Raw genomic sequence first — 26,573 nt, forward strand, 5'->3', positions numbered from 1 at the left:
ATAGCTGACAGACACAAAGTAAGAGGACAAACTGTGCTGTCCTAGGAGCCAACAGCAGAGCAGATTAAACAAGGCTCATTTCGGAGGTTCTGATCCAGCCTGGCACGGGCCTGACCTGCAGCTTGGCCATTTGCATGTGAAGTGCAGTGTTATGTTCCTGCAGGGCGGCTGTTTGCCGCTGCAGAGCCAGGATCTGCGCACTCAGCTGCGTGTTCTGCACATCCAGCTGCTTCAGCTGCTCCCTCTGCAACTGCTTTTCAGTCTCCAGAGCAGCATTCTGCAGAAAGCCACAGGTTACAAGAAAAGCCAAAGCCAGAACTTGCTGCAGATGACCGTAGAACTTTCTGGAGCAGTGTCAGATAACTGCAACTGCTCAAAGACAAAATGGCTGCCTGTTAACTTTGCTGTTAACATTCCATATCTGCATCCTAAGGCTAAAAACTGAAGCTACAATGGCTGGAAAGTATCTATGACATATTTTGCCCTCAGTCTCCAGAACTATCCATAAACTGTGGATGCAGCTTAGTTTTACAGCTGTGCTCTCTTAAACCTCTTCATTCCACCTGTGCTCATACCCAGAAAGATATCAGCATCATCACCAGCTCAAATGAAACGGAAAATAAGCTGTGTCTTCTGTAGGTCCCCGATCCCTGCACTCCTGTACTGATCCGAAATATATGTCTACTTTTCCCTCCCAGTGCCCGTAGAGCAGTGTTTCCCAATCCGGTCCTCAGGGATCCACAGTCGGTCCATGTTGCTGCTCCCTCCATGCTCCTTGCCAGACAGACCACATTTTTGCTCCCAAAAAACGTGGAGCAAAAACATGGACTGTCTGGGGGTCCTCAAGGACCAGATTGGTAAACGCTGCCTTAGAGTCATGACCAGACAGGGGGCCTCTTAATCCATAGTCCAGCCCCCTGGAGTGTCTAACCTTAACCCAAACCCCCCCTGCCTCCTCAGCCGCCCCCAGTCTCACATTTTTCTCGACATCGATGAGCCGGTCTTTCAGCTTGAGCAGCTGTGCTGTCGCCTCCCTCTCCTCAGTCTCCCACTTCTCCTGGCTAGCCTTGGGCAGGCTGGGATGCAGGTGGGCCTCCTCTTCCTCCTGCCTCTGCTTCAGGGCCTCCAGGCTCTTCTTCACCTGTGGGGGTACCAGCTCATCGTAAGCTCTGTGGGGTTCCCCAGCAGTGACCTCTGGGTATGAATCCATGTGCCCCGCTGTCTAGGGGTCTGTGAGGAGAGCACTGGCCACATCTGCTAGCCCAGGTAGGAGGCCAGAGGGAGTGCTTACAGTGGCCAGCTCCGTGCGCAGCTGCAGGTTTAAGTTGGTAGATTCCTGCAGCCTTGACTCCAGGCCCTGGATCTTCTCCTGACGGATCTCCATCGTCATCTTCAGTGTCGAATCAATCTTGGTTTCCAGGATCTTATATTTACTGAAAAATCCCAGTAAACATATTAAAATGACACCCAAAAGCCTCCTGCAGTCTTAACAGTGGCACCAAGACCTATAGGACAACCTCCTTTTCTGGCGTAATTTGCCATACATCGCGGGAGACACTGTAGGGGTCAGGATTACGCGGGACTTCCTTTCTGAAAAAGGCCTGCATTAGTGATTTTACAGCAGCTGCATGAGACATTCCTTGAATTCACCGCTCAAATTTCAGCCTGAGGAAACCCTGGGTACACACAATCCACACAGGGGTCGTAAGCAGATTTGGCATGTTATGTGTAATTATATTCAGACTTAACTTTCACAGTAATTGACAGTGTCTGACAAGATCTGTTAATATGAGGTAAGAAAGCTGTGGTCCATATTACATAAGACCAGTTATTTTAATCTACTGGGAAAAGCTAACTTTAAATGCACTCAGAATAATCGAATGTTTTCTACATCGATTTGTCAGATTCTCTTCCCTAGTTGGGGGGTTTTACTCAGACATCTTTGGTGGACTTCGTACACACGTCGGAAAACCCCACCGATAAACTGCGGCTGGGGATGAAACAGGCTAGGTGGGTGCAGCAGACGGCTCCGAAAATTTACCATGATCACTTGGAAAGAGGAAGTGATACGACTTTACTGAGAGACAGATGGTCCCTGGAACTAGGAGCACAGACATGAAGCATTCTGAAAAACCCTTTAACCAAAAGGTTAAGTGATTAGTGATTGTTGACACACCACTGCACAACAATGAAATGTGTCCTCTGCATTTAACCCATAGAACCCACAGTTAAGACCAAACCGCCATGTTCCAGAGACATTAAAGGGAGTGGCCACATCAACATAAAAACAGCAGAAGATGCTATAAATCAAACATCCTCAAAAGCATGAGGGATTCATTAAAACTACACCATACAAGGCCTTAAGAGAACAGAATCGACCTGTATTGTTGCTCAAATTAAGTCAAACTGAATCATGGAAATCCACAGGGCCTGTGCAGGAAAGCGCTAGATTAGCAATCACTGTGTTCCATTTACTGAAACAGGCCGCCAATATACTGTATTATCATTGGCTGTTTGAGATCTGCCTAATGTATCATTTCTGCTACTGAAGGCAGGATACTGTTAGTGCGACTGATTAGTGCTGATAATATGTTTTGCTGGTGCTAATGATCATTCACAGTGGATGGGGTCACCTAGAGGAAATATTCACAGCATTGCATGTACGCAATCTGCAAACCTTACTTACTAAGAACAATATGAACAGCAAAATTATCATGTGAATTTATCAATTTTTACACACACTAAAGAAATATCAGTTTTAATCATTCAACCATAACTTGATAACTTTGATTTTCAATTCTAAAAATGGTCTCAGATGCAGGGTTCCCCATCCTAAAATGGTCAGTATTAACCGATAGCTGCAGTTCCGTCTGTGGCCTCCAGGAGTGCTCCTGCTTACATGTCCTCACAGCTGTGCTCCTCCTGCAGCAGCCTCTCACGGTTCAGCCCGATCTTCTCCAGCTCCTGGCTAAGTTTCTCCAGCTCATTCCATTGCTGCTGCCCCTTCAACTTCTCATTCACCAGGTCCTACGACACAAGCAGCACTGATTCAGTCCACCTGCTTACGCTTCCCTCTCCCCATAGCAACACAGGGAGAACATGCAAACTCCACACTCAAGGAACCCTGGCAGAGACTGAACCCTGGTCCCACTGGTGTGAGGTAACAGCACTAACCACTGCACCATGGCATAATTAACTTACATTTCACTGATAATATTAAGGTTATACTAAAGCCTCAAGAAAAATTTTGGTATGGATCCCACTGCACCTCTCTGAGGGTGGCGAGCGTCCTCTTGTCGATGGTGGCCTGCTTCTGCAGCTCCTTGTTCTCGCTCTCCAGCTCCTTAACCTTGGCTGATGTTTCCCTCAGGTAGTTCAGCTCCTTCTCTCGGAGGCACCCCTCTTTCTCCAGGCAGGACAGCCTTACCATGCCCTCATCCAGTGCAGTTTCCTTCACCTCCAGCTTCTGCCGCAGCCACCGCACCTCCTTCTCCAGCTGCCTCCTCTCCTTGACGGCCTGGCCCAGCTCCTGCTCGAGCACCTGCCCCTCCTGCTCCAGGCTCTCCAGACGCCTCCCTGCTGCCTGCCGCTCCTCCAGCTGCCTCCTCAGCTGCTGGCTCTCCTGCTCGGAGTCGTGCAGCTCCTGCTCCAGCCCCCTGACCCTCTCCCCGCTCTGCTCCAGCGACTGCTGCAGACGCTGATTCTCGGAGTCCAGGTCCTGGTAGCTCAACTCTAGGCGCTCTGCCTTTTTCCCCAAGCCCCGGAGCTCCTCCACGGAGTGGACAAGCTCCGCACGTTCATGCTCCAGCGCGGTGTTCTCCCGCTGCAGCTGTGGGAGCTTAGCGGCCGCTGGCCTTAGGGCCTCCACCTGCTGCCGCAGCTCCTCGTTCTCCTCCTCCAGGATCTCCAGCTGCAGAACAGTGTTCTGGGCTGTGTCTTCCAGCTTCTTCAACCGCCTGTTGTCCTGTTCTAGGGCAGAGTTATTCCGTTCCAGTGCTTCTGCATGTTCGCGGGTGGCCTGCAGGGCGGCGCTCTGCTTTTGCAGCTGGTCACAGCTGCGCTCCAGCCGGGCCACCTCCTCCTCCAGTTGCTCGGCTCGCTGCGATCGCTCCCGCAGCCAATCCTGCTCTACCTCTAGCTGGGTCAGTTGGGCGCTGACGGTGGAGACGCTCTGGTGCAGGGCACGGTTCTCCTCCTCCACCTCCCGCACACGCGCCTCACCCTCCACCTGTGCCCGCTGCCTCAAGGAGGCCACCGTCTGGGCCAGGCGCTCCTTCTCCATCGTCAAGTCGGAGATCTGGGAGGCGGACATAAGGATGTCACAATCACATTCATCAACTAAAGACAAACACTCGTGGGTTCTGTGCCCAGCTGATGTCGGATGCTTCAGCGACCTGTGTGAAGCAGACCGGCGGGAAGTCAGCGCTGCCCCTCGCAGAACCCCGTCGGCCATACCTGGCGGCACTTCTCCGTCTGTACGGCCTCCAGCAGACGCTCCAGCTTCCTCTTCCCCTTCAAGAGCTCCTCCCCTAGACTCCCCATGTCCTGGCTGGTCTGTTTCTCCTGCTCCAGGAGCGTCTGCAGCCTCTCCAGCTTGGAGGACACAAACACAGCTCACCTGGTCACTCAGTGGCAGGTTCACATGGGAGATACCCCCCCCCCCCCTCACCAGGCTTACGTGCTGGCAAGGTAGTTGCTATCACTATTGAAACGTGAAGCCTGTTTTTGTTTGCAAGACCTCCCACCCTAGTACCTTTTTACTGAGGCCCTGGTTCTCCTTCTCCAGCTCCAAGGCCCTCAGCTGGCTCTCCTGCATGCTCAGGGCAGCTTCCCGCAACTCCTGGATGGTACCCTGCAGGCCCTGGTTCTCCTTCTCCAGCTTCAGTAGTTGGCTGGATGCCGACTCGTTCAGCTCCAGCACGAAAGACTTGCATGCTGCCGGTGGAAAGGCGGCGTTGAATATCAGTACCAGTCTGTGCTTAGCCTCTGAACCCAAACTGGCCGTTCACTCATCACCACTTGGGCGTTCTGTGTAAAGGACTTGCAGCGATAACAGCAGGTTATTCCTGCTTTGTGTCAGTTTCCGTCTCCACGGACAGCAGGAGTGCTTAACACTCCAGGGCTTGCTTAGACAGCTGACCCTGGCCCACTTCAGGAGAAAATGAGCTGAAACACGAACAGGCATGGAAACAGCGCTTCACCCCAGAGAGAGGTCACATACTTTACAACCAGTTTCCTGAAACATTTTTCCACCATGAGCGAAATAATTGGTGGTGATGTTAGACCCAACACCCGGAAAATGTCTATGGTGACCAGTGAGGTGCCAAAACAAACCTGGTTATGATGGAAATATGTTGGCAATTTCCAAAAATTTCCAGTAGTGACATACAGCAGCCAACCCTGATTAATAGTTTTAACGTCGCATTTTCTGCTTGTGCAGAAGTCTTATTAGCTTCTTGTTTTGTGTGGAAGATGATTGCTTCAATACTGCCCAGGTATAAGTGTAAGCATTCACTGGTCGACTCTCTGACAGCTGTATGTTTCTTATGCGTTATATGCCTCACTTGTACGTCACTTTGGACAAAAGTGTGTGCTAAATGAAAATGCAAATGTATCGTGTGCCGGTCACAGAGTCTCGGCCAATCAGGGCTCACCTTGGCTGCCGTCTCTGATCTTCATCTGCTGCTCCAGCTCCCAGCCCAGGTGGGCAGACTCGTTCATGCTCCGCTTCTGTGAGATCTCCAGCAGCATGTTCTCCTCCACCAGCTCCTCAATGCGCTTCTTATCCATGTCTCTGTCCTGGGAGCAGAGCAGGGTCAGCGGTGGTGGAGCAGGGGAGACGCTCAGAAGGCCATAAGAATAGAAGGCATCCAGATTGTGACCGAGCCCCCCCGCCCCGCCCACCATCTCCATGTCGTGCAGCTTGGAGCGCAGCTGCAGGTTCTCCTTCTCCAGCTCATGTAGCCGGTCGCAGCGGCTCCGTGCCACCATCAGCTGCTCCTCCAGGAGGGCCTTGGTCTCCAGCAGGGTCACGTTGTCTCCCCGCAGCTCCTGCAGGAGGCTCATGCTGTCAGCACTGTGACGGGCTGCTCTGTCAAGAGCCGCCTTTGGCTGAGCGCTGGCTCTGTGCCCCCAGCGATACACGCTAACCGCAGTAAATAACAGGCAGCACTGCTTTGGCAGGACAGCAAACATCCCGCGGCTGGCAGAGTGATCTCACCACTGGGCTATTGAGCAAGGCCCTTAACCCCCAACTGCTCCAGGGACGGCCTGAGCCTGCCTTCTCAGCGGTACATTGCTTTGGATAAAAACGTCTGCTAAATACATAAAATGTAAAATGGCTAAAAGCTAATGGCTAACAGCATCTCAGCATGGCCTTTGGAGTCTCTGGTGTCCAGCAAGAGGACCCTGTCCTGAAAGACTGTCCCTTCTGGCCCTTTGTATTGAGCTTAAGATTAAAATGAAAACTTAATTCCTAGTTAAGAGCACTGCTGCATTAATCACAGCATGCAGGCTGCGAGCAGGGATTTGGGAAGGCCTGCATCAACCCTTGGTTTTTTTTTTTTTTTTTTAAACTGTGCCCAAGCAGTCAGGCCTTTTTAAAGCACCGACAGCTTTTCTGGCCACTATGTCTCGATTTACATGATTATTGGCTCATTGGGGGCCTTAAAACTGCTAAAAACCTGCCCCCACCTGCCTGAAGCTTAAAACACCCCTCCTGTGGCATCACTCCTGGCTGCCCAAGCTGTTGCCGTGACGCCCGCCTCCCGGCCCGCTGCACCCACCTCCACACGGGCCCTGTAGAAGTGCACGTCGTTCAGCCTTTCCTTGCAGCGCAGCAGCTCCGCCTCCAGTCGGTCCCCGCGGCCTGCGCGCTCCCGTAGGGCATCCAGCTCGTCCCGGTATGCCCGTGCTGCCCGTGCCTCCGCCAACAGCTGCGCACTCTGGGGGAGGGATTGGGACAGCGATTCATGCTCCCCATGTGAGTGGGCATGGACGTACCCCAGCACGGACTGTGGGGTCTGTCTTGCACGTATGGGCATCTTGCTAGGCTTACCTCCAGCTTCAGCCTCTTCATCTCAGCTTCCAGCCGCTCCACCTCGTTCTTGGCATCGACCAGCTGCTCAGTCTTTTCCTCACTGTAGCAGGGATATCACACCTCCTCAGGACGGGGAGGAACCCAGTGCCATCCCGAATCTCTCCCCCCATTAACACACAGCCTCTTATTTGCATAAATCTAATGTGAAAGAGAGTTGAGTCGCGGCTTAATGCAGTGGGCCACCCCACAAACATTCATCTCTGTAAGGTAGCACTGTGGCACTAGGGTAAAAAAAAAAAACAAAAAAAAACACTGCACATCATCCCCCTTCCTGCCTGCTGCCATAAGACACCACAGCGCCCCCTGTTGACGTGCCACTCCCCACCCCCAGACATAACGCGCCAGGAAATCATTGTCTTTGATGTAGTAAAACTTCGATGCTATCTGCTTAACGGCACATACCACTAATTTATTAATATCTTGAAATATTTAGTTCCTTAATATTCCAATATTCTGTTTTGCAGGATATTTGTGCATTTTAAAATTTGTTTGCACTATGTTTACTCCTGCTGTATGTACAAAAATGTATCTAATGCCTCGTTTCCACCGATTCAGTGCCAGAGCCAATGCCGCACTCTTCCCAATCTGGGACTAGTTACACATGTTTCCACTACAAAAAAAAACTGGCCCTGAGCTCTAGCACAGCACCACAGAAAAGCTTGTCTCAGAATTTGGAACCGTAACCTCAGCAGAAATGGAAAGGCTACTGCATCCAAACCTTCCGCATACCTGAAAAATTCAATCTATGACATATATAGTTTAGTCTAATATCACTGGTGCCGACAGTGAAACAACTTGCCAGTTTATTAGCAGAATAACGTTCATTTTTTATTCTGTGAAAAATGAAAGATTTATTAAGTCTGGCTAGCAAATCAATTATAAACTTTGCAGGTTGAATAAATTAAATACTTTGGCGATCAATTGGCGAAAAGATCATGAGGCAGACAGTAAGATTAAAGTTTTAGCAGACTATTATTGCACCATCCTTAAAAGGACAGTGGTAAAACACAGATGGGGGAGCCTTTAAGGAGGAAAAAGTGGATACAGGCAATAGCGACAGAGCACAATGAGTTATACTCTGAAAACTTGTTTTTGGTTCGGCAGCTTATAAAAACTGAACCAAAATCTGAAATGAAATGAAAAAAAAAAATCCAAAAAATGGAATACATGTGAACCTTTACTTTACTCTCACTTCTGGATAGGTAACGTTTCTGTTGCATTCTTTTCTGAAACTGGTGGAAATGCCGGCAGGTTCTCAAAAGACACCAAGTAGGAACCAGCCTATGGAAGTAAATTAATGACAAAAGTCGTTGATGAAAAAAAAAACACGTTGAATTACACTTATCGAATAAAAACGCATTGCATTAATGACGCTTTAAATTTTTGGGGACTGTAATTTAATATGTGCATACATTTAAACATTGAACATTTCAACTGAAAACATTTCATTTAAGCATTTCATTGCTTAAATATTCAGTACAAAAATATTCGGCTTCCAGCATTGCAGATCTCTATCGAACTCTATCAGCAATCTATGGCTCATCCTGCTAGTCCCGGATGTAGAGGGTTGAATTTCGGATCGTATTTTAAACCACTGAAATTGTGGCAGCGTATTTGAAACAGCGAAAATAACGGGACTGAATATTGTAAAGCAGAAATAAGAGGACTGAATGTTACTGCTTGAATAATAAAGATGCGAATAAAACACATGCAATATTTTCAACTGAATTTGTTCTTTTGAAATTTATTTTGAGGCGAAATTAAATGAACTGAATTCATGTGGTTGAATTATAAACATGCATTTTAAAATATGTATTTTTTGGAACTGAATTTTGGAAGCCGAATATTTTTGTACTGAATATTTAAGCAATGAAATTACGATTGAAATGTTTTCAGTTGAAATGTTCAATGTTTAAATGTATGCAGATATTAAATTACAGTCCCCAAAAATTCAAAGCGTCATTAATGCAATGCGTTTTTATTCGATAAGTGTAATTCAACGTGTTTTTTTTCCCCCATCAACGACTTTTGTCATTAATTTACTTCCATACCAGCCCAGCACCGGCTTTGTGTTGGTGGAACCTAGGCATAAATACAGTGGTGCCTGCGGTTCACGAACACAATCCGTTCCAGGAAAGTGGTCGTGAACCAATTTGTACGCGAACCAAGGCAATTTTTCCCATAAGAAAGCATTGAAATTCGATTAATTCATTCAGAAGCCTACCAAATAATAATTTTTGTTAATTAATTTTCTGATTTTTATAGTAAAAACTTTAAAGAAAAACACAATATAGTGTGGCAATGGGCGGACCAAGCCATCGCGGGTGCAGAGAGAGACATGGAGACCCTTGTATTCTTGTCAATGTTAATGTTAATGGTTGAATTTCCCTACTGTCGCGCGTGTGTTTGTCCATGTCTTGTATGTACCCAGTCCAATCCTCGAGTGTACTTAGCGTGTATTTGGGTTCGGTGCTCGTTAGGTGCCTGTTGTGGTCCTTCTATTTACAATTGCACGTGAGGCATGCTGGGACATGTGCCCCGCCGGTGCTGCACTAGTATAAAAAAAGGAATCTGCTTGAGGAATCTGTTTGTCGACCAAATTCTGTACGCGAAACAATCAAATTTTTTTTGCAAAATTTTTGAACCAAATTGTTCGTAGACCACAGTGTTCATGAACCGCAGGCACCACTGTACACTGACATAAAAAGTTTACACTGATGTTTCTGTAAGCACTTGGCCACAGAAAGCAATAGGAAAACAGAACCGGTGGCAGCAGAGGTGAATGTGTGGCTGATGATGGTAGTATCCCCCCCTAAGGCCCAGCCCCAGGCCCAGCCCCACACAGGTGTAATGTGTGCAGGAGGACATGATCTTGCCAGGTGTAGCATATCGTAAGAAGCAACAAGAGGGGAACAGGAAGACAATTTGCTCTGGGCGGAGTGAGCGCGTCTCCTGATGAGGAACCTAACCAGAAAGACAGGCCCACTTCCTGCCCGGGTGCAGACATCCTGTCCCTGGGGACGCTCAGGCTCAGTCACTCACAGCTCCTGGCGCCAGCGCCGTAGCTTGGCCTTGCAGTCTGCTAGCTCCACGGCCAGGTGCTGCCGGTCCTCCCGGCAGAGAAGCGTGATAGGGCCCTCCAGGGGGGGACATGCTGGCGAACGTGTCACTGGAGGGGGGCTGGAGGGCTGCTGTAGCAGCAGATAGTCCCGCTCCTGGCTCAGCTCCACAATCACCTGAGCATGTGCAGAAACATGGAAAAAAAATCTGAAGCTGATGTATGAATACCTGACTAGTGCCCAGAGGGGCAAACAAGGTTATCGGAGTTTAACTTTTACCAGCTTCACTTCAGTCACTGGGTGTCAGCCTCCCTTTCAGGAAGGGTGTCTTGACTGATCACCAGAGCTGCAGGTTTGCACCCAGACACTCTCCACTCATGAGTCCTTCAGTGAGACACTGAACCCCTCCTTGCTCCCAGTCAAGTAATCAATGCCTAATACCTCTGTCATCAGGTGGTAGATAACAGGCATGACTTATAAGTAAAACTGAGGACTCTGCTGTAGCAACGACGAGCCAAATGAAAAGAAACACACCACCGCTCAATTCGTAGGCATTTTAAAAGTGTTTTTCTTTGATTTTGTGGCAGAAAACTGGTGTATAATGTCCTCAAAATCCAAAATGTTCACTAGCACTGACTCAGCGACCAGCAAAGAGTACACACAGCCTTTGAGTCATTGCTGTGTTCAGCTCACTTCTGACTCTTTAACAGAGAAAAAGACATCTCTCCTTCACAGTTAGTTACTGACAATATTAAGAACAATCTGAAAACAACAAATGTCAGGGAATGCTGTCTGAAGTCCATTCTGCAAGAGTCTCTAGCTGCAGTGTCAGTGATTCTGTGTCCTTTGCACTATACTGGAACGGATTCAGCTCTGCCCTCAGAAGCCTTATCTAGGTCTTCAAGGTATGTGGAGGTAAGAACAGCAACCTTTATACAAACAATAATGTCAGAAGAGTCCTTGTCAAATAAAACAGTGTATGTCTCTGTATACATTTGTCCATGCACTAAGGCAGGAGAGAAGCTGATCTACGATGACATTAACATCTCAACTTGGAGTTGTGGCCTGCCACTCAATATTACTGCATTATCAGCATTCATCAGCAAAATGCCTATTGCTGAAGATCATGCCGATATGAATGCATAACACCCCTGACGTCGAGAGAATCTTTCTCAGTCTCGTCAAACCAGTCACGCAATGTCTGAATATACAAATGCAGCCCCTGCATTAGAATAACTGCCATTTGTAAGTCCATGTCACTTTTTTGCAAATGATCACTTGTTGCTTTAAACCTGCGTAGCCCCATATCCCATAAAACAGCCAACACTGCATTCTCCAATTTCCCAAGCTAGCAACACATTAATGTACGCTACACGACGTCATGTCAGAAAGAAGCTGATTGATAGCTCACAAAAATTCAGAAATGCAGGCTTAAGGGAGGGGTGGTGTTCTGCTTGGTGCCCCTCAAGGACATTGTGCTCCCCCTGATACATGCCCAAATGCCTAATCCGGGTCAGCAAATATTCACATTAGCAGTGTGTACATGTCAGTGTGTGGCAGTGGGTAGCTCAGTGAGTTGGGTTTCTGGCAAGAACATCGTGGGATTGGATCCTAAGACTAATAGTAAGTTCCAGTCTCTCCAGGGATGTTGGCTGACTCACTGCTCCCTTCTGACCCCAAGCTTTTGCATTAATATGTTACGATGAACACAAATGTCTCCTAAATAAATGTGGTTTTCCTTAACCCGACCCCCTCAGCCAACCCCAATTGGCTGTAGGATGCACTGGGCCCCCCCTGGGTACCTCTGCAGAGTTGTCCCGCTCGTCGATGAGCTTGCGCAGGTGAAAGGCCATGACCCGCGACAGAGAGTCCAGTTCCTCGGGCGGCAGCTCGGCCAGCACGAGCCACTGGAGGTCCAAAACGTTCTCCTGGTTGTGCGTCACCTGGGGACAGACGGCGTTAGACGGGACCATCTGAGGCCTAATCTCAGGTATTCGTTGACCAGGACCCATTAACAAGTATGGATAAGTAACAGACAGAGGAGTCCGTCCCACACTCATATACCTCTTGAATGTGTGAGACTATGGCTGCCTGCGTCTCAATGTCCAAAAGCTTGATCTTCTCAATGAACTCTTCCTTCCGTTCACACTTTGTTGTGAGATTGGAGCATATGATGAAATGAAAAATATAAATAAACCACAAGTTAGCAGAAGTGCAGAGTGATTACAAATACTGGTCAATGGGTGGGGTGGGGGGGGGGGGGTATTGAGACTCTGTGTGAAGTTACGAAAGCCACGATAGCCGTTATGGAGATGATGGTGTGGGAACCGGCACTTGTTTGCATCACCACAAGAATTTAACGATCCGTTTGTGCCTTGGAGGCTAAACCACAAGAGTCCTGCTCTCACACCAATTCTATAGGTTTTACGTGTCCCAGAGAACTGGAAAAACTCGTCCATTCAAGGCGCAGATAAAGTCCGTGATGCCAGGAAACCTGGATATGAACTGAATGCGTGAGGATGAACAGAAAAACACCCGACAATAAAGCTACTTAGGAGGAGGAAATTCAGAAACACTTTACTTGAGGTGCACAAATAATAATGTACTATTCTGACTTATGCATAAAGTCAGTCTAATTTACATACTGATCTCATGTTCGTACACTATAAAGGAATCCCAACATCTTTTATTTCAAGCAACTACTATATTTGTTATTGTATCTCTTAAATCAGCAAACCTTTGTGAACTACTGTAGGAATAACTGAAGAAACAAATAATGAATAAGAAGTGAAATACTGTCATGTTTGTTCATTAATAAATCGTTAAGCATTTTTCATTTCAAGTAGCTGCTATATTTGTTCATAATTTGTACTTTGTAGTAACTCAGTAATTAACTACTAAGTATTTGTGCCCCATCAAGTACTTGATGGGGCACACTTTAAACATTTTACATGTTTTATATGTTCTGTTGTGAATAAAATATCAGTTTATGAGATTTCCATATCATTACATTGTTTTCATTTACAATTTGAACAAAGTCCCAACTTCTTTGGAATTGGGGTTGTAAACGGTTACTGGAAATATCACATTACATTTTTACACTTCTAGCTGTTCAGCCTACACTTTTATCCAGCTGCATCTGGAAGAATCATTTCAGTCCAGAAAATGTCATCTGCTGGAATCACTGAGGAATTAGCGAGAAGGTCCAAGTACCTGAACAGCACAGCCCAGAATAAGCAGCAGAAGCCTCTTCATCTCCTCCATGGCCTTCTCTGTGTGATACAAAACCACAGAAACCGCATTCAAAGGAGAGTGATTGGGAAACTGCAAGTAAATGGTTCACATGTGTAATATCTGGGCTTAGTGCCCACATTTTGGACAGATAGATGAATCGTAGAGGGAGGCATGCAGGTTCTTCAGAACTGTTAGCATAATCCTATCATCACCTGTCTGTTCACTGATTAAACCAACTGTGCAACAATGTCAAGGAATACAAATCTGGGAGTCCCCCAGAACACTAATCCCCATTAGAAGGGCATCAGGGTCCCCAGACCCCTGTCCCACAGAGTGGTCTCCACGGAGAGCCAGCACAGGCATTGCGGATCCAGCCAAGCAGCAGCGCCACAGAGAGAAGCTTTTATCGTCTCTATCTTTGGCAGCCTGCGGGGCCGAGACGGCTCAGCCAAGTCCATCCCCCCAGCTTCGCAGAGCTGGCTGTCTCCCCACCCGCTTCTGTGGAGGACACCATATCCCACAACTCTGCTTATTGACTGGTACCACAGACGAATGTGTCCCAAGTTTAAATACAAAGACCAGTCTGCTTTTCACTGGATGCCACAGACAAGCCATTCCAGCCGCTGCTTTGTCTGGGACGCAGTGCCAGTTATATCAAGAGCTGAGAGCTGCCTGCTCACAAAGACCCTCCCCCCCAGCCATTGTTAGACTCCTATTGTTTGAGTGCCATTGTAAAAACTGGTCAGCGCCTCCTTCCAGTCTCAAATCATCCAGAAAACCAACAACAGGGGGACAGCCAGGGCGAATCACACAAAAGCTTGTCCCCGACAGGCAAAACTAACAGCCAGGGCAAAAACGAAACACCATCCAACAAAATAAAGAAGATGCAAATACATATTCGATTTCACAAAGAGGCCAATAATCTTAACACTAAGTGACTAAATGAGCTGTTGAAAGACATTAGAGGACAATTACTTCAAATCATTTGGTTGAACAGCTTGGTCTAAGTGTTAAATTACAACCATGACTTTCGGTGAGTTTTCAGGACACTACACTAGCATCTCTCTCTCTTAGGCTGATCCATTGGGGCGATTTCTGCCTATAGGCAATTTTACTTTTGCCCCAAGTTCTAAGTAAGGAGCAGATCCATACCAGGAAATACAAAGACTGTCAATCAAGTCAAATAGGGTTTATTGTCCGTATTCAGGTATAGAGTGGCGAGCAATGGTGTTCCCCTAACACCACAGTGCAACACGCAAGCAGCACTGACAAAGAGGATTGTCACAGTATTTATATGCAAAACACAGGACAGTGCAAAACAGGGGGCTGGACACAAGAGTTTATATACATAGTGCAATGTGTATTTATGTAGATATGAAGTAATACAAGATTAGCACAATGGGACTGTGAGAGATCCTTGAATCCGTGGGAGATCCTTGAATCCGTGGTCTCTATCATACTGGCCACCCAGACAGCAGAGAGTCAGCATGGTCAGCTGATGTTGCTTTCCTGTGTTTCCACATTCCCAATGTCATGAAAGATGGCTGTACTATGGGACTTCATGTGCCTGCTCTCACACGGTTCCCACGGTCACTACTCCCTCCCCTTAAACATCCCGAACGTATCGCTGCTCAAATTTCCCAAGTGTCCCCTAGCCTCAAACAACCAAACACACCTGTGCTTGAAGATTTCTGCTGAAGTACTACTGGGTGCTTGGAGGAACCACATTTCAAATGAACCAGTGATGGCATTAATAGACACAGGCTCATGTTCTTCTGACCTTTCGGTCTGCTCAGTAGATGGGCCCGTTTTAACAAGTCAAGCCTTATAGCTCCAGCGTAGAACCTACAGGCATTCTGGTACCAAGGTTAGTGCACCTCCTGCAGGTGAGGACAAGCTGCCTACCTGACAGGGGGTCCTTGCCGATGGCCAGCACGTTGGGCAGGTTCATGACAATCAGCTGCTGAAGACACTCCTGCAACAGAAGAGACTGGGCTACAGCATTGGTAGAGAACTGTTACGAGTGGAGGACTTTTCAGGGGTCAACGAGGACCCGCGGGGCCTGTGTTTTCCTTACCTTGGCAGCTACAGGCTTGATCCAAACATCTCAATGTACATTATATTTGTACAGCAATAATAAAGCTTTCTTATCTTACATGGGGGGTGCAAGATACGTCCAGTGGCATCCTGCAATGCAGGCATGAACCGTCATGCCTCTCGCACACACACAGTACTTCATATAACCTCCTGATCCAGGCTATCCAGGAGTTCAACGTACCTCAACCTCATGTTACCAGAAACTTGCTATAACATTCAGTCCCCATACAACCATTACATCATTACATCATTGCACAACTTCCAAGAAATAACTGCCATAAAGACAGTGTTAATAGCTTCTTATAAATCAAACAAACAAATGCTTCTCTTAAAGCTGACATGTCAAACAGCAAAGTTAAATTGTGTTATTTTTGGTCTGGTTCACCCATCCTGTCTCCCCAGATTGAATTGGGTTTGGGCAGAATCCAGACTATCGTGAAAATAATTAGAGCAGTACATTAAAACCATAACAACAGTATTGGGGAGTCCACAACACAGATAAACAAACAAACACATGTGTGCACCAGCCATCTGCTAGATGAGTCAACCCACCGCCCCCCTCCCCCCCCCAATCCCCAACAAACAGCTTAATGTAGGTTTTACTGTGGGGGGATTAATCGAGCCTGCTAATCCCTAAAAAGGTGGACACACCCAAGCATCACTACAGAAATCGTCTGGGGGAGGACTCACTTGACAGCTGTACAACAAAGCAACAGAACAAAGGTCCCCCCTCCTCTCCACAGCACCACCCACAATCCCATCCTCCTCTGTGGCCTGTGGTCCAAAATGATTCGACTAGCCCACTGAGGCTGGGGAGGGGGTGGGGCAAGCCCCCCTGGGAGACAGATGGAGAGGAACCTGTAAGGAATGTGCCGTCTGGCAGGAATGCACACACATTCTGTCTGATATCTGCAGCCCAACCTCCAAACACCCCCCCCCCCACCACCACCACCACCAACAACAAAACTTCCTTTGGCCCTGGATGCAAATGGTGACCGCCACACGCTTCCATTTCCAGCTCAGGTGACCCATGGGTCATTCACCCACGCTCAGCCATCGCAAAAGCAAATCATTTTCAGGCATTTTGTTTGCCCCTGGGATAATGTGAAAAATTTAAATTTTTATAGTTTCATAGTTCTTATAGTTTAGGATTTTCACTGGCTTAAAACTGAATGAGATTTTCCATTTGCTTAGGTCGGCCATTTTCAGATGCCTGCATCTTTGCAGCAGTAACACATAGGCACCGGGAAAAAAAAATGACGGCTATACAAGGCTTTGTCCTAATTCCAAATATGTATTCAGTGGAAAATCTCATTAAAATATGAAGCCAGTGTAAACCCTTAACGATATGAGAAAATTTGGATTTTCCATATTGGCCCAGGGGCAAACAAAATGCCACAAAATGGTTCGATTCTGAGATGGTCAAACGTAGACCATTTGTTGAGTTGAGCCAGAATGACCCCCATCTACCAATTCATTTGAACCTTTGGTAAGCGCAGATGGACATCTGCAGTGTGCGATCACTTTGGGAATCCCCAAGCGAGGGACAGTAGCGTGAAAATCATGAGCATGATATCAGGGCTGTTGCTAGAGAGGGGGACAGCGTGCGGCTTAGCCGGTTATGACGCTCGGCCTGTGATCGGAAGGTCACCGGGTTGAATCCCGGGGCCCGGCAGATTCATGCTGCTGTTGGACCCTTAACCCCCGATTGCTCCAGGGGCTCTGCATGCCGGCTGACACGGCGCTCAGGACACGGCGCTCAGGACACGGCGCTCAGGACACGGCGCTCAGGACCCTGCGCTCAGGACCCTGCGCTCAGGACCCTGCGCTCAGGACCCTGCGCTCAGGACCCTTCACTCTCACCTGTATGCATCTCAAAGGAGAGCAAGTCGGGATGTGAAAAGACACATTCCAATGTGCCTGTACTCGTATGTGTACAAATGGCAAATTAAAACGTCATATAAAAAAGTGGGTTGCTTGGTGCAACCCAGTAAAAGAAACCGCTCCCAGTTCCAAAAGCTGCAGTCCTGTTAGTTTCAGAAACACATTTAAATTGGATAACAGCTGAAACACCAGACGCACAGACATAGACCAAAATTCTAAATGGTCGTTTTAAGGGGGTGGGCTGAAAGACCGGATTAGGCATGTCACAGGTGTCCTGAGTACTGTTCACCCTGGGTGTCATTATAAATAGCAGAGAATACAGACCACAGGGGCTACAGACAGACCAGAACACAGCCATGCTGGACAAAAAGCACTTTACCAACATGTGTAGCTATTGGCAACCATAACGAGCCATTGGAAAAACTTAAGACTGTAGGCAGGCAAAGGAGGACACATTTAAATGTAAATGACTGTGCAAACTGCCACAAAGACCTGAATAGATGCAATAAGACCCCAAACCTCAAGGAACGCATGTACATGTCACAAAGTTAAAACCTCAGTCAAACTAAACAGCATTCATTTTCTCTGAGAACTGCAGCAAAACTTAATATTTTTAAATCCTCCATGTTAAGACTTAAGTTTCCTAATATCACTGCTATATAAAACAAAATATTTCATTTATTTTGGGGGGAGGCAATAATAAAAAACTAACTGAAATGAATGGTTCATAAACGCCAACAGAAGCTCACTGTGACAGTGATTTATCATATGCTACATAGTGTTTAGTTACATTAATGTTTAGTTACTCAGGCTCGTCATGGTTTGACCTACTTAAGATGGCTGTCGTAAAGTCCTCTTGGAAAATGAAAGGACATAAAAATAATACTAATGTGGACAGCTATGGATTCATGATAACGCCAGTGACATGTACATGAGGGACAATAACCTAAAGAGAGGCAGCAAATGAGAGGGACCTACAGGATTAAACAGGAAACACAGAAGAGCTTTAGGTCAAGGAGGATGTGCGGAACGTTCCATCACAGGGGTGGCGGGGGGGGGGGGGGGGGGGGCGCACAGGCTGATTATTCACACTACAGTTGACTAAGGGGACCGAAAAACATCTGAAGGTCTGTACCAATCTTCTGCACTATGGAGGGATGTCCCTTCCTGTTTTTTGCCTAACCGGAATTCCGGTGGCGTTGTGGGTGACTGAGCCTAACGCAGGATTATTTCACCAATTTGTTGTTTAGAAAAGCACTTATTCCACAGACACACATGTACACAGATGTGCTTTATTTATTTAACAAGTTATGCCAACTGCAAGAGCTGGATAGTCAAGGAACTCAGCGTTAACGGAACAGTGGAAGAGTAAGATGGTCACATGACCAACCAGCACAGCGATTAAAGGGTTGAGTGTAAACTGTCTCCCCTGCCCCAGGATGTGACTGGCATGTGTCCCATCTCACAGACAGCAGTGTCAGCACCTCTGCACTGATAGTGATTACACCCTACCTGCCCACTGCATGTTTGCCAGCTAGTACCATTATCCTGCTGGTTGGGGCCACGTTGCTCTAGAACGTTCTTCTGGGAAACACGTGCTGCAAACGTCAGTGTAAAGTTTCTGAATTACCACACAGCATCTTGCTGCTCTCCGCACTCCCCTGACGCACGGGTGAGCAGAGCCACCGATAGCCGACCCCCCCCCCTCCCATCCGAGGGTTTCTGTCCAATCACATCACATTTGTTATTCCAGTCATACAACCGAAAGAACGGGCATGAGGTTAAGCAGGTCAACTCGTCTCTAGGTCAGGCAGGCGTGACGGAGGGAGAGAAATATTGATGCCATGCAGTGATGCAAATTAATACAGGAAGAAAAATGAACAGGAATATACCACATCTCCAAACACACAGTTTATACATTACACCATGCAACGGGGGGGGATATGTTATAATGACAGATTGCATCTCCTCTTTACTGCGCCCCAAGCACGAGTAGGGGGACCTCAGTAAAAGCCAACCCTTCACAGGAACACATGGCCACACGACGCTAATCGACTTCCTGTTTGTCACAGAAGCATAAAAAAAATCTGTTCTGGCAATGAATCATACCTGACGTGGCCGAAAACAAGCCTGAAAAAAAGGGGCCGGCTGCCTTCCTGCCAATCTACAGATGACACTTGCGCTCCTGTTGAATTCAAAGCAGATGCTTGCTGCAGTTAAACTGAATGTGACATTCATGATTGGCACACGGTTAAACTAATACCCAGAAGCACAAGACTGGCTGGGGGGGGAAATCAAGGATTCTATTGGATGGGGGGGGGGGGGGGTCCATGGCCGTCTGCCCACATTTAGCGGGCAATGCTGTTTACTACTCGGTTCAAACATTAAATAGATCAGTAGGGACAGCAGGGTTACAATAAGCCAGAATAAAACACCGGGAGGAGACCCTCAACCTTCTAGACAGAGAACAAATGGGGGTATGATGCCCCAGTAAGACACTGCCAGTGACTATTCAGCTGCAAGAGGCCAAATGCAGTGGGGGCCTCATGGGGGGGTGATGAGGGGACACAGGGATGATCTACAGCTCTATGAACGCCAGCATTCGTGCCCCCACAAGAAAAGGGGGGCCTGTCATTATTTGAATCCAGTAAGTCCTGCCCTGTTTTCAAGTGTTACATTACTTTATGTACAGCATAATGCTTCTGCTGGATGGTCATGGGCTGCCTGCCCACTGGCATCATAAATAAAACAGCCCCCCAACAAAGGAGGAACAGTGAGGGCAAAGGGGCCACCTCCACATTGCACAAAGGCAGCCCAGAGAGCGGGCCGACCCCCGGAAAACGCCACCCGCATGCCGAGCGGATCGGTGACGCTGGCGGACCCGGGGCCATTTACTCTCAGGAACACTGACCGACGCCGGCCTGGTTACCATGGTGACAGCTGGGGGTAAATGAGCCAATAAGACACGGAGCAAAGTTCTGCTGGTGCGCCAGTGGGAAGTGCGCATGGCGGGTCACGCACGCTCCGCAGCCTGATCCAGACGCGAAAGGCACCGCGTGTGGCATTTCTGAGCAGGAAGCCGCAGTTTGCGGGCACGCAATGCCGCCCAGACTCCCGGAACGCAGTGCCGCCCAGACTCCCGGGACTGGGGAAGGCAGAGCGGGAAAATGGAATATTGGATAATGCCTGGGGAACCAGTCCTGTGAGATAGAGGCTAGCAAACAAACAGGCGCTGTGGATTAGAGCAGTTGTGATGGAAACTGTATGCAAACACAGCAGCACAAAGGCCCAGGGACACATACGGATACTTACTCACCAAATTACACCCAACTAGAGTAACCAGGAGGAGCCTGAGCAACACAGCACATGGAAGCTAGTTCTAGTATGACCACATTATTATAATAAACTGTACCATGACTGAACAGTGCAGCTCTAGAAACCACATTTGACTCGTTTTGCTTAAAGCTGAGATAACAAATACTAATTATTTATATCAAGGGTCTGAAAAGGCGATTCTTACACGAGAACTGTAATTTTCATACTCGGTTTATACTGAACTGGCCCCAAAACCAGCAAATTTACAAAGATGAAATGTCGATGGCGGCGTGCTGAGTGGGATACGGGCCAGACTGGCTGAGGGGAGCACGACTCCAGCCTTTTAACCACCAGAACAACAGGGTCCCAGTATGGCAGTTGTTGAAACAATGATGCAGGGGCCAGAAGCCCCCACCAGCAGTGTCATGTGTGCTAGATTCCGGCTCACGCTGCATTCTGGAGGCACACACACACACACACACACACACACACACGCACGTACGCGCACATGTGATAGAATTATGCATCTGCTCTTTAGATACGGCTATAAAAAGCAATAAGCATCATTACCAGTGAGAAGCAAGAGTTACCTGAGCTCCGATAAACACTGTTTAAGCCCTATATTTAAAACCAATTATATAACATTAAGAGAAAATATGATCATTTAAAACAAAATAAATAAACAAACATTCCTCATCATGATCAGTGTCATCAGGTACAGCTACACGATGGCATCTCTGCGGTCAAACGGCCAACCGGAAACCACCAACCTGCACCAGTGCATTTCCTCTTAGAGGATGGTGCATCCGCAGGCGAGCGGCCTACGGCGTGACGAATGAGGGGACGGCATTGCACAGCGCAGCAAGATGCAACCAAAAGGCACAAACAAGCCCCCCCCAAAACATGTGCTGGTGGAAAGGAAAGACCGTCTGATCCAGAGACAGGTACCAGACAGGCAACAAAACCACAACTGGTTTCCACTCTCGCTCAGAATGAGGTTAGCTGACCTTGAGAACAAAGGTACACGCACTAGAAGCACAGGGCAAGTTGAACGACACGCTTCGGAAGGTGAATGATACAGAGGCATGGCGGAGGGGGTGGGGGGCAGACAGCTGCTCGCTGTGGCACGGGGGCGAGACCCAGATTAACCTCTCAGGAGGAAACGAGTCACCCCCCCCCAAAAAGCAGCTGCAGCACCAAACCTGAAACAGACACCAGGACTCAGACTTGGCCTCACATATCACACTGTGAAAGTAAGGAGCCAAATGCGGGGCTCAGACTGAGAGAAAGACGTTGGTACTGACAGATCATTCTGTGGAAGTGTGGGTAAGTAAGGGAGGGTTAATACATTCATTGAGATGGAGAGAACATGGTATAGATCAGAAAGAAAACATGCCAGTGAAGAGGCGTGTTGGTGAACAAAAACGCAGAGCCATGGGATTTACGCATGCACACACAAGAACGCATGTCCACCCTACCTGTGGAGCGCTCGTTGACCTTAAGCACCCTCCTCACTTCCTTGACACTGAGAATAGCACTCAGTCATGTAGCCCTATCTACATCTGGGCCATTTCCACCTGCATCATGCTCAGGCAGCGCAGAGCGGATGCAGTCACTGGGTACAGCTCTCTGAAGATGGTTATCCTGCACCCAACTTCCGATGTGAACGATCACTCTCAATTGCTGGCTGCACAACACCGCGTCCTCCACAACCATTTCTCATTCATGCTGGATAAACACTGGTCCAAGCTGAGTAGATACCATGTTATCCAGGTTCATAGCCACCTTCAGCTGGCAATGAAAACCAAAGAGGAGAGTTCATGCAGTCCTATCTTGCTTTAAAGTGAAGGTGAGAACCAAGGTTTACTGAATAATTTAATATACACCGAAGTAGCCACTTAGGCTCTCATGGCAAAGTCTACATGGAGAATTAACTAAAACACATGCTTCCATAAATACCCATTTCAGTTCACAGAAAACAGTAACCCCAGTCTGTCAGTGGCCCAGTGGCTTAGTGGGCTGCACTGTCACCTCGTATCTCCAAGACTGGCACTTCTATCCAGGCCCTGCTGTGCGTGTGGAGACTGCATGTTCTCCCAGTTTCCTCCAGACTTTCAGTCTAAGGACATGCAGTTCAGTGGTGTGTGTGTGTGTCTGTCTGTGTTGTGATGGACTGGCATCTCACCCAGGAAGTTCCCCTGCCTTCTGACATGTGTTCTTTGCGTCAGGCAGCTAGTGCCCCCCCCCCCACCCCACCAGTCTGTTCCTGCTGAATGAGCCTCAGATTGCCACTGGAAGCCCTCCAGGGTGCTGCTGTTGACCAAACCGCACCGTTTATCAGATTACAGCCCCCGCTCAACCGGCCAGCCAAGTGCTATATCCCGGGGGCATAGGGGCCAAAGGATTCATTTACAGCTGCAAAAAAACACATCTGGTTCAAATCAGATACGCACTGACCCCAAACAACCCAGGTCCTGTATCGTCACAGTACATCTAACAGCAGGATCAACGGTGATTATTTTTTAAAGATGAGGAGAGGTACTACTCTTGCACAACTATACTGCTTTTTGTAAAAGAAAAGAAAAAAAAAAACTGTATAATTACCATTTGCGACAACTAGCCTAAACACCAAAAAGGTAATAATACAGTCAATCCCAAATATCTGCAATATATGTCAACAAGCACCTATGCAGTAGTGATGGTACTGGGATAATGGTGATATCTACTGAAAGACTTTTAATTTGAAGGACAAAAACAGATTCAGCAAGATTTTTTTACTGGGGCTGTGGATCACAACACCACCCCCCATCTCCATCCTCCATACCCTGTCATCAGTCTCTGCAGAGTGGCTGGGATGCTATTGATCATGGTCTCAAGTTGATGAAATGAGCAACATTCTTTGAAAATCAGATGTTTTGCTTTATGAAATGAAGAACATTAATTAATAGGGGTGTAACAATACATCGATTTGTATCGTTATATCGATTCGACAGCAAACAATGTAATGCATCGAAGTGACTGCATAAATATCGATACATGCGTTTTTATTTTCTGGCCTGTTCCAGTATTGTTTTCATGATCCACTCCGAAGTATACATAGTCTACACCAGGGGTGCCCAATACGTCGATCGCGATCTACTGGTCGATCGCAAAGGTAGAGTGGGTAGATCGTATGGCATAAAAAATAGAGGATGGATGACGCGTTCAACCGCGCCAGCTGCTGCAAGCTACCAAGTCGCCTAGTTAGCCTCCAATTTATTTCTACTAAACTTAAGAAAGGGTATAAAAATTAATGGGGGAGCTGGACCAAGTAAGAAGCCTCTAGCACACGAGAGGGTCATAGGAGCAGGTCATGATGGTTATGGACGTACTTTTATACTTTTTTTACACTTTTGTATTTGTCTGGAGAAGACGATTCAAAATAAAAATTATTCACCATGTTAATCTACATCCAAAGTTTTTATTTTTACCTTATTGCACTTTATTTTGTTTGATTTATGGGACATACTTGACTACACTAGATTTTGTTTACAGTTCCCAATAAAATATGATAAAATGCTAATTATATTTGCCTTTTTTAATCCATTGAAATGTAAAGGATTGTGTGAAATTTTATCATTTCGACTACTATCCCCAGTATCAAACTGAATCGAATCGTATCGTATCGCATCGTATCGTGGGAATTTCTGAGGTATCAAAAAAAAAAAATCGAACCTTTGTCTTAAGGAATCGATACTGTATCGTATTGCGAGGAAAGCTGTGATTTACACCCCTATTAATTAAATCAGCGATGAAACGCTCAAGATTTGTGCTCATCATCCAATGATACATATTACAAAAGACAGAGTCCACATGGTGAAACCAAGGCAGACACTGAGGAGCATGCATGAACACTACCCAGAACTTGTGACCTTTGACCTGGAAGAATTCCATGCATATAGTCAAGAGCCAAAGGGAGTTGTTGGCAAACATGGAGGGAGTTCATATTCCCAGCACAGCTGCACCACTATCACTCCCAAAAGTTCCAAACACATAAAGAGCCCCACTTTAGCTGAACACTTTCATTAAACACATAGTAGTGCAGCAGTGATGACTCTCCCGAAACCAAACCAAGGGCTCCCCTTCAAGCCCTCCGCTGCTTTACATTCCAGATAAGTGCATTCCTGTCTCACCTAGAGGGAACCACTACAAGGATGAGAAGAGAAGGCCGAGCAGAGACCCAAAGCAACCCAGGGGCGGTGAAACCAGAGAAAGATCAGCACTCGGTTATTGTGCAAAACCATAGAAAAGTTAACCCCTTCTTGGGGTCCCTCCAGAGCTGACGCTGTTCACTGCACAGCTGCTGTCTACAGCTCTGAAACATCAGGAGCACTGAATGACTTCGAATGCTTGTCCACTCATAGAACAAGTGTACCACTGTATGAAAGCAACTGCACATTCAACTTCTACTAGAACTGCTGTTTCTCTGTGCCAACCTTTGTGCAAATGTCCACTTACACACAACCACAAAATCTAAGGTCATCTTCTTGTGATATACGCCTTTGGTAATAGACACAGCTTTGTGCCGCAGACTATTCTGGGTGTCAGCAGACAGGAAGAGGTTAGGAGGGCCTACCTGGTAGTAGGTCTTGATGTGCCTGACGACAACATTGAGGTTCTGCACTCGCAGGTTGACATCGTTGTTTACATGTTTGTTCACCCTCTGGTTTGTGGGGCTCGGATCACTGAAGAACAGAAAAAAAACACGAGTGGAATATTTATTTCTAGAGTTTTACAGGTTCAGAAATTCACTCTGGAGGAATGCATTACTTTGGACTTTCCAAACACATGGCTCTTCCAGATGTCACACTATGACTAGATTCAGAAAATATATATTAACAGAAACCTGGGAACCAGAAAACCCCTCAGTCACAGGGAGACGGCTGAAAGGAACTTGTGAATTTCTTAAAGTGAGGTGAATGGCTGAGAATATGAAGGACTGGACTGGACTCTGCACAGACAGCCAGTGGTTGATGCACAAGACCTGGTACAAAGAGAGGGTGACTGGACCATCAGGGCTTGGAGGGTGTCTGAAGATGACCTCTGAATAAAATATGATTTCTTTACTTCCAAAGTAGTAATGTGTCACTCATTCAAGCAAAGTACCACAGGTCAAATCCAGGTTCCCAGCTTCAAGATTCCATCCCAGCAGATGGTGATGAACAGCACTGAACAACATCACATGACCTCAGACCCCCAGAGTGGCCTACTCTGCAGCCAACTCTGGCAGCAGGGTACAGTCCCAGGCCATCTCTCCCGGAATACGGTAACGTTTACTTAACACAGCTTATTAATCACTCAGGGCCATTGAGCAAGTTGGGACCCGTCCACGGCAGGTTCATCTCCCCTTTTCTGTTACATAAAGCTCAGCCTGCATGTCCGAGGAGATTCTGTATCAGTCACCTCAAGCTTACCACACCAGACCACTGCAGAAACATCCAAATTTTGTATTAAACTTAAGCACCTTACACCTTCAATAATAATAATAATAATAATAATAATACTAATGATGATAATAATAACCATAGAAACCTGGAAACACTCACTCCTATATACAACAAGGACCATGACTTGCAATAAATCCCCCCTGTGAAGAGGCACATGAGCACACCAGGAGTAGAGAAGCAGTAAGTAATGAAGTAGTATCAGCAGAAACAACACGACAGAAGCTGCTAGAATGTTACTTCTGTTCCTGACTCCAACTCAACACAGACCAATTCACACAACTGACAGCATATACTGATCAGACAGTGATTTTGGACCAAGAGTATTTAACTGTATTACCTGAATGACTAATATTACAAACATAAGAGTAACAATCAGTATCAGGGTGTTGGATGCCTTTT

General features: G+C 47.1%; 1 protein-coding gene across 5 annotated transcripts in view; it reads right to left on the reverse strand.

Moving 5' to 3' along the window:
• The window catches only part of LOC111858983 (protein Daple-like), a 41,143-nt gene that overhangs the window by 11,528 nt on the left and 3,042 nt on the right, over positions 1-26,573 (reverse strand). For all 5 annotated transcript variants that reach the window (XM_072702621.1, XM_072702623.1, XM_072702622.1 and 2 more), the window contains 17 exons: positions 25,304-25,412; positions 15,298-15,367; positions 13,372-13,430; positions 12,223-12,306; positions 11,961-12,101; positions 10,142-10,335; positions 7,058-7,139; positions 6,786-6,944; positions 5,905-6,051; positions 5,655-5,799; positions 4,754-4,935; positions 4,456-4,593; positions 3,269-4,297; positions 2,900-3,027; positions 1,292-1,433; positions 977-1,141; positions 116-277 (listed from right to left, as the gene is read on the reverse strand). In XM_072702621.1, coding sequence (XP_072558722.1) covers positions 116-277; positions 977-1,141; positions 1,292-1,433; positions 2,900-3,027; positions 3,269-4,297; positions 4,456-4,593; positions 4,754-4,935; positions 5,655-5,799; positions 5,905-6,051; positions 6,786-6,944; positions 7,058-7,139; positions 10,142-10,335; positions 11,961-12,101; positions 12,223-12,306; positions 13,372-13,430; positions 15,298-15,367; positions 25,304-25,412 — 3,136 coding nt within the window. The remainder of the gene's footprint in view (positions 1-115; positions 278-976; positions 1,142-1,291; positions 1,434-2,899; positions 3,028-3,268; positions 4,298-4,455; positions 4,594-4,753; positions 4,936-5,654; positions 5,800-5,904; positions 6,052-6,785; positions 6,945-7,057; positions 7,140-10,141; positions 10,336-11,960; positions 12,102-12,222; positions 12,307-13,371; positions 13,431-15,297; positions 15,368-25,303; positions 25,413-26,573) is intronic.

This window comes from Paramormyrops kingsleyae, chromosome 19 (assembly GCF_048594095.1).
Source record: "Paramormyrops kingsleyae isolate MSU_618 chromosome 19, PKINGS_0.4, whole genome shotgun sequence".
Lineage (NCBI taxonomy): Eukaryota > Metazoa > Chordata > Actinopteri > Osteoglossiformes > Mormyridae > Paramormyrops > Paramormyrops kingsleyae.